Source organism: Antedon mediterranea, chromosome 3 (genome assembly GCF_964355755.1).
Source record: "Antedon mediterranea chromosome 3, ecAntMedi1.1, whole genome shotgun sequence".
NCBI classification, from domain to species: domain Eukaryota; kingdom Metazoa; phylum Echinodermata; class Crinoidea; order Comatulida; family Antedonidae; genus Antedon; species Antedon mediterranea.
In genome coordinates this window covers 11,263,038-11,270,806 of record NC_092672.1, presented here as the reverse complement: position 1 = coordinate 11,270,806, position 7,769 = coordinate 11,263,038, and the positions used below count along the sequence as shown (strand labels likewise).

General features: G+C 32.5%; 1 protein-coding gene across 3 annotated transcripts; it reads right to left on the bottom strand.

Annotated features, from left to right (window-relative positions):
* Nucleotides 1-284: 284 nt before the first annotated feature.
* Nucleotides 285-7,293, bottom strand: LOC140044876 (uncharacterized). 3 transcript variants are annotated; one of them, XM_072089570.1, is made up of 4 exons: nucleotides 7,198-7,293; nucleotides 5,224-6,619; nucleotides 4,677-4,740; nucleotides 285-724 (listed from the first exon to the last, which is right to left on the bottom strand). In XM_072089570.1, the coding sequence occupies exons 2-4, from the start codon at nucleotides 6,598-6,600 to the stop codon at nucleotides 552-554; spliced, it is 1,614 nt and encodes a 537-aa protein (XP_071945671.1). In that variant the 5' UTR covers nucleotides 6,601-6,619; nucleotides 7,198-7,293; the 3' UTR covers nucleotides 285-551. The 3 variants fall into 3 exon arrangements, with proteins under 3 accessions (XP_071945671.1, XP_071945672.1, XP_071945673.1); XM_072089571.1 differs by having other exon boundaries at nucleotides 5,302-6,619; XM_072089572.1 differs by lacking the exon at nucleotides 285-724 and having other exon boundaries at nucleotides 4,703-4,736.
* Between the last annotated feature and the right edge of the window lie 476 nt (nucleotides 7,294-7,769).

Here is a 7,769-nt window from a genome sequence, read left to right as displayed (position 1 = left end):
CACCAGCTACAAGTTTCAAGCTCAAGTATTATACGTATAAAACGCCATATGTGCCAAAACATTTCTCTTTTCACTAATATTAAGTCAAATCTCCTAAAACCTAGAGTAGATGTTATATGTAAAGTTTTCTTATTATGTTATGTCTATAGTTGATGGCATCTCTTGCTTATGTATTATTTTAAACCAACAAAACACATCTACACAGTCTTCTCTTCATACACTCGACCATTTAATATTATTCAGATGTTCCAAACATTGATCATTTTCAAATACGTATCACTGCAAATAAATCGTCGTCGCACAAGCTTGAATTTACAAACTTAGTATGTTGAAAGTCATATTAATACTGTAATACCAAAACAATTGAAAGTGAATTGTTGGTTGTTCGTTGTTTGTTTTTTCAGTTGCATGAACATTAAAATACATTTTCAATGAATTTTAATTCTAAACAAAAATCAACCAAAACTAATTAATTTCGATGATTTTCGTTAAAATTAATTAATTTATTTATTGATTTTTTTTTAAGGAGTGGCATTTCGTATTATTTCCATTTATAGTCTGTGTTGGTTTCTGATAACATTGTTCATACGACATGTTTGTAGTTGGTCTCGCAGCCAACTTACTTCAGCTTCCCGATTCAGTCGCAAACGCAGTTCGTTATTTCGTTGACCTTTCAGTCGGATCACATCTTCTATTAACTCGCTCATAACTTGCTTGAATATATCTTTAAAAAACAAAAATACAAAAATGTCAATTTTGTGTAAATACTTTATTTGTCATTATCATAACATAACATAAAACAATAAAACTTCATTAACAAATGTGACAAAAAAGACCAAAATAAATCAACTTTCGCTACTCGAGTTTTGGCCTTTAAAGTAAAATGCATTAATTATTAACACAATTGATTGTAAAGTTAAATTACATAAGTTTGAATAATATAATAGTATAACGTTATTCACAAATCATGTTTTTCTAATAGATAAAGTTTCAGTTTAAAATTAAAGAGTTTCTTTAAGGATATTTTTCTGTAAAGAAAAGGTAGGTTGTTCCAAAGTTTTGCGCCTCTAAATGTAACATGAAATTGACTAAATGAAGTACGGAATCGTGGTATATTTATATATATATATATATATATATATATATATATGTGTATATTTTTCAAGCCTTGTATTTTTCATATGCGCTACATAATAAAAGTACACATTAATTGGGTGAGGCAATGCATTGACCTAATTATTTCATTCTGTATTTATAAATTGTGCATTATTATTATTAATACAGCTGGAAATACAAATTAAAACAAGCTTAAATAAATTGGTACAATAACAGTTACAATTAATGTATAATTTAAATGTGAATTACCATGTATTACCATTTTTATATGATAATTTAAATAAATTGAGGTGTTTTATCAACATAGTATTTGTTAGTGTTGTGTTGTTATTGGATTATCTTAAATCCGAATTTAATCAAAGTGGGTTTTTGCCACACAGGTTTCAGAATTGCTGAAACCACTACCAAATACACTGTACGTGTACATTGGCCGGCCCAATCATCGATAAAATCGAGATGGAGGAGTATAATAGAATTTAGAACACAATAGAGGGTCCTAATGTTGCCCAAAGGTGGATACAGATTTTTTAAACGTGCTAACAAAACATTATTATTTTGTAAATCAAATGCAATACTCCACTGGATTCGCCCTTCCCCCCTCTCCGCATTTACAAAATGGCACAAGTCACTGTACGTGTTGGACCAAATAAAATTGAAAGATTAATCGTCCACCACTTTCATGGGAATTATTCATTTTTTGATTTTGTATTTTAAAACGTGTTAGGTTTAATGATCGGTGGATTACGTTAGATCAATATCTGTGATTAAGGTTAGATAGCAATCGATCGCTGATCCCGAGTATTATATAATTACCTTAATTACAGTATTTTCCAATATTATGACACATGTCTTGAAACACCGTCACATGTTTGTCATAAGGGAATTATTTTTTTCTAGATAGTTTATGGTAGAGCTTTGCTTCCAAGTTATTTCACTCATTATATGCGCATTAAATTAATTATGTTCTTTTTTAACTAGGTCTACTTGTTGTGATGCACATAGCGCAAACTACCAGAGCTTATCAAGGTTGTACATTGAATGGGGGGTTCTGTTTCGCGAAAAAGGGTAAAATATTCCGAAGCAAAACTGTTTTATGGTTTTTGTGAAACAACAACAAGAGCTCTTGTAATGACATTTTGCGTGTAACCGACTTTCCTCCAAGTTTATTATCTTTTGTATGTTATTTTGTCCACCAGCTGAAGTTTTAAGCTCAAGTATTAAATATTTTAAGACGCCATATGTGCCAAAATATTTCTCTGTTTATTAATATCAAGTCAAATCTCCTAAAACATAGGGTAGATGTTAGAATCAAATACTATTTTTTATGTAAAGTTTTCTTATTATGTTATGTCTATAATTGATGATTATTTATTAATTAAACCAACAAAAACACATTTACACAGTCTCCTCTTCATACACTCGCCCATTTAATATTAATATTATTCAGATGTTCCAAACATTGATCATTTTCAAATCACTGCAAATAAATCGTCGTTGCACAAGCTCGAATTTACAAACTAACTATGCTGACAAAGTCATATTAATACTGTAATACCAAACCAATTGAAAGTGAATTGTTGGTTGTTTGTTGCAAAAATGGCACAAGTCACTACTGTACGTGTTGGACCAAATAATTTTAAAAGATTAATCGACCACTACTTTCATGGGAATTATTCATTTTTGGATTTTGTATATTAAAACGTGTTCGGTTTTAATGATCGGTGGATTACGTTAGATCAATATCTGTGATTAAGGTTAGATATCAATCGATCACTGATCCTGAATAATAGTATTAAACACTGATAATAATAATATTCTTCAGTATCATAGATATTTTTTTTTAAACTTCACAATTTTTAGTCGCGTGGAAGCGACTCTATAGTTCACTATGTCGGTCGGTCGGTCTGTCTGTCGGTCTGTCTGTCTGTCGGTCCGGTATCACTATGCGTTTTATCGCTTTCTGACCTTATCTTGATATCAGTTTAATCTAGCTAGGTCAATTTTTCACAGTATATTCCTTATGGCCAGGAATCAATGTGGTTATGTTTTCACGGTGCGCAATAAAAAATTACGCGGTCTACGCACGATTTAACGAAATCACGTTTGTAATCATATCTTCACAACCATGAATCACAATTAAATAAAATTTGGTACTCATAAATTTCAGGGGATAAATCATCATATGGCAATACAATTACGTGCGTAGCGCATGTAACGCATGCGTACGCACGCTTAAAATTTTCAAAATTTATTTTCGATGAAATAAGAGTACATTTCAGGCAATTTTAAGCGTTTACAAAATTGCCATGAGTGCGCATATTTTTGCGCGCGCACTGCGCGTTAAATGTTATTGCGCACTCTTTTTGCCCGATTTCTGTTTTCTTGACTTACTTTTCAACTCGAAATTACGTTATACGAGCACGTCGAAAGTGAAAAATATAAATGTTTTTAAACATTTCAACATTTTTAAACATGTTCAGTAATTTCGGTCAGTATAGTTCACTATGTCGGTCGGTCGGTCTGTCTGTCTGTCGGTCTGTCTGTCGGTCTGTCTGTCGGTCCGGTATCACTATGCATTGTAGCACGCGACTTAATGGCTGTTGGCCTTGTTCTAAATAACATAACATTTCTTTACATTAATAAAATGTCAACATTATATTACTGAATAATGTTAACTTTTCTTTTGCTTAATAAAATGTATACATTTTTTCATTTGCTTAAAACATGTTAACATTTATTTTACTGAATAAAATGTCAACATTTCTTTTACCTAATAAAATTTCAACATTTTTTTTACCTAATAAAATGTCAACATTTCTTTTACATTAATAACATGTCAACATTTCTTTTACTTAACTAAAAAAAATTCAACATTTCTTTCAATATATTGCTTAAAAACGCATTTTAATGTAAAACATAAATTTCTTACAGTGTCTTAATTAAGGTGAAAAAATAATTTTTCAAGGTTATTATATGGTATATTGCTCCAACCTTACTGGTGTCAAAGTATAGGCCTACTTACACAAAAACAAACGTGGTGTGTTTGCAGTTGGTTAATATGCCTATTCTTTTGGGGTACTGGTCAGTTTAGCCACCCGACCTTTGGCCACCGGCCTATTGCTACCCGACCAATTACCCGGTACCACCTCGACCACCAGTGAACTGGCTTCTTGTTTCTTTATCGGATTTTTTTGCATTTTAGCGGGAGAGTGAGATATGAAACTCCCGCGCTTATCGTAGGGAGTTGGGAGGTCCGAGCTAATCGACAGAATCACACCGCACATTAATATCGAAGCAATATGCTAGATATTTTTTTTAATTTTTTCTTCTAATCATTGTTTCTCATTTTTTCTCTTTCTGTCACTCCTTTTCTCTCTTAGAGAGTGGATTGGACCGTGGCATAAAGTTCATCCTTTTTCAAACAATCACAATTTTTAGTCTTCGCCTCCCCATAATATACGTGAGGTCATTATTTAAACATTGATGGTAAAATTATGCCACATGTATAATTCGAATAGAGTTTCCTAAAAGATGCATTATAATTCTCTCCGGTGACATACCATGCAAATGTCCCTTTAGTGTAATATCCGTGTCTGCCGCACCAATTAGATATCCAAGTTCTTGCTGAAAAATAATAATTTAGTTGGCTTTTAAATTATGCGAATTGATGGTAGTAGGTCATTTACTTTTTTCTTAAACTTGTTTAATTGTCAAAAATAGGAAGGCCTAAATATCAGACATACCAGAATATATTTTTATTTTATTTATTTATAACATATTTATAAAGTATATATCTTAAACTTGTTTAATTGTCAAAAATACCATATCAGGTATAGATGTAGCACCTGTTTGACATGTGGTCATGTTTTAGAAAATAAAAGGTTAAAAACATGCATAAAACACTTTAAAAACAGTAAAACCACAATACAACTGTACTTTATTCGATAATTATATATTGTGTTTTATTGTTATTTAACATAACAGAAAATATTGCAAAGTACCAGATGAAGATTCTCTAGATTTGTTAAATTCGTTGTAATAAATAACGTTTTTATAAAAAAAATTAACGTCAATAACTAAACAACAGACCTACTTCTAAATACTTACCCTGATTTTAATCGGACTTACGACGCACTGCGCAAGTTTGTGAATGTTTACGCGAAAAAGATCAACGAATTCATTTACTTTTTGTTTGGTTTCGTCATCCGGAATACGTAGCACATTCTCTAGATCCGATGGTTGGGATATTTGATTCTTGGTGGACAAAGTCTTGTTACTAACAGTAGGCCTACTAGTTTGTTCTTTAACTATTGATTGGTCTACTTTTCCTTCGTTGACAATGTGAATAGAATAATCCGTAAACGATGAGGTATCATTTTCCTTGAAGTGACATGCATAATTTTTTACGGCATTTGTGCAATTTGAATCCTGTTTCATTACAGTAGTGTCTTGTTGTTCAATAAGTCTTTCTTTTGACACTTTCTTAATTGTTTTAACTACTTTAATTTCATCAATATCCTTTTCACAATCAGTTGCTTTACAGTCTGCTAGCATATCTTTTATTTGTAGAGAAGTTAAACTCATATCAAAGTATTTCCCTCGTTTATTATTGGATAGCCGACCGGTTGACTTATTATTAGTACCTTTGACCTTGGTCTTTTCCAGTTTATCATTTTTATATTTTATAACTCCACCGGTCAAATCGTCTTTATTATTCAAAATTGTCCTAATCTCGCGATAAGTTTCGTCAATATGTGTTGGAGACAATTTGCATGATTCAACAATTGTTCTTGTTTTATTTGATGTTGCTAATCTATTGGTATTATAAGTTCCATCCTTTATAACTCCACCGGTCAAATCGTCTTTATTATTCAAAATTGTCCTAATTTCGCGATAAGTTTCGTCAATATGTTTTGGAGACAATTTGCATGATTCAACAATTGTTCTTGTTTTATTTGATGTTGCTAATCTATTGGTATTATAAGTTCCATCCTTTTCACTAGATTCAATATTGGGACGTTGTGATTTTATTTCATCTGCGGTAAATAGTTGGATTGCTTCTGTTGATGTCTTGTGTGTCTCTGAAACTTCAATTTTCTTTATATTTGTATCAAGCTCTGTATGGTAACATTTGTCTTGTTGTAAAGTTTCTTCAGATTTAAACACCGGCAGTAGATTTCGCATTTTAAAGTATTTATTTTTAATTTGTTTGTATTTTTCCCAACATTCCGTATTTTTATTGTGAAGCTCGTCTAACCAATACGGAGGTATTCCTTTAATTTCTTTCGGTTCATCAGTGGGTGGGGCTGCGTAGTTTAAGCCACTTACTTCATGTTGGTTTGGTCGAATTAGAAGAGCCCCAGAATGCTTTAACTTATGGTATTGTTGATCAAGTAATGGATCCTGCGTCCAAAAATAATACGTATTTTCCAGCAAACAACTATCAAGTGATTTATCATCGTGATCGTAGTGGAGAGCCATCATTGTCGTAATACCATAATATCTAGCAAAATGTATCAAAACTTCATGAACATGATATACTAGAAATAATATAGAAATTAAAGGGGTTGTGGGACGGTGCTTAACACATCTGTCAATTTATTTAATTTATTAATTTTTATTTCACCTTATTTATAGAGGGTGACCATAAAAACAGTCCTCTTGATTAGTTATGATAAGTGTATGTGTGTGACAATGGCCGTGTGTATACAAGGGGGAATCCTCTACTCGTCTCGAGTTTAAAGTACACATGAGCCATAATAATTAATGTAGGTTTATCATACTAACTAAGTTTAGCAAACCTAATCATTCTGCACATGATGACAGTATAAGCCTAGGCCTAGTCTAAAACTAGTCTAAAACAACAATTTCATATGGATGTCGTCAAGTCCGAGGGAGCGCACACATCCAATGTATCCTATAATAAGCTATCGAACTTTGACATAATCATTTTAAGTAGGCTATAAGGTCTACCTAACCTACATGCTTATCTAGGCTACTAGGCTAGGCCTGTAGGTAGGCCGACCTAGAAACAAGAACGACTCACACATTCCAATACCTGTCATGCCAGACTAGACCTACCTTAATACAATTTTATTATGTTAATAGTATAGCCTAGTATACAAAAATATTATTTTGTTTTTTTTTGTTTGAACAGAATAGTGTTGCAGTGTTTACAACAGAGATTTAGGAGGGAAGCACACTGCATTTGCAGGACGCCCCGCGCGGTGTTCTGATTCCTCGCGTATGGATCTTTCGAACATATGATTGATCACAACCACCAACGCACCACCAACGTACACATCCAGTGCTAAAATAGAAAGCTTTCGTACGAGCAAAGATTGTATAGCGCCGCGTAGCGGCGCTATACAATCTTTGGTACGAGCACGTAAACGTTTAAATTTAACGTTAACAAATCAAATCGTTTGCGTAATCCCTCCTTCCCCCTAAACCATGAACATTATTTAACATTACATAGGCCTAACAGGAAAACAGAATAAAAAAAGTGTCGGCGTAACATTGAAAGACCAGTGATAGAATTATACAGTATTTATATCCCCTTTAGAGCTCCTGGTCACGTGTCAGATCAGATAAACGGGCATTTCATGATTCTGCGCGCGATAATTCATTTAAACGAACTTACTTTTTATTAT

Excerpts from the sequence above, each read along its gene's own strand:
- LOC140044876 (XM_072089570.1), bottom strand. The coding sequence starts at position 6,600 with ATGATGGCTCTCCACTACGATCACGATGATAAATCACTTGATAGTTGT. Across the intron at positions 4,741-5,223 it reads TAAGTCCGATTAAAATCAGG|CAAGAACTTGGATATCTAAT; the intron begins GTAAGTATTTAG and ends ATTATTTTTCAG. Across the intron at positions 725-4,676 it reads ACTAAAGGGACATTTGCATG|ATATATTCAAGCAAGTTATG; the intron begins GTATGTCACCGG and ends TGTTTTTTAAAG.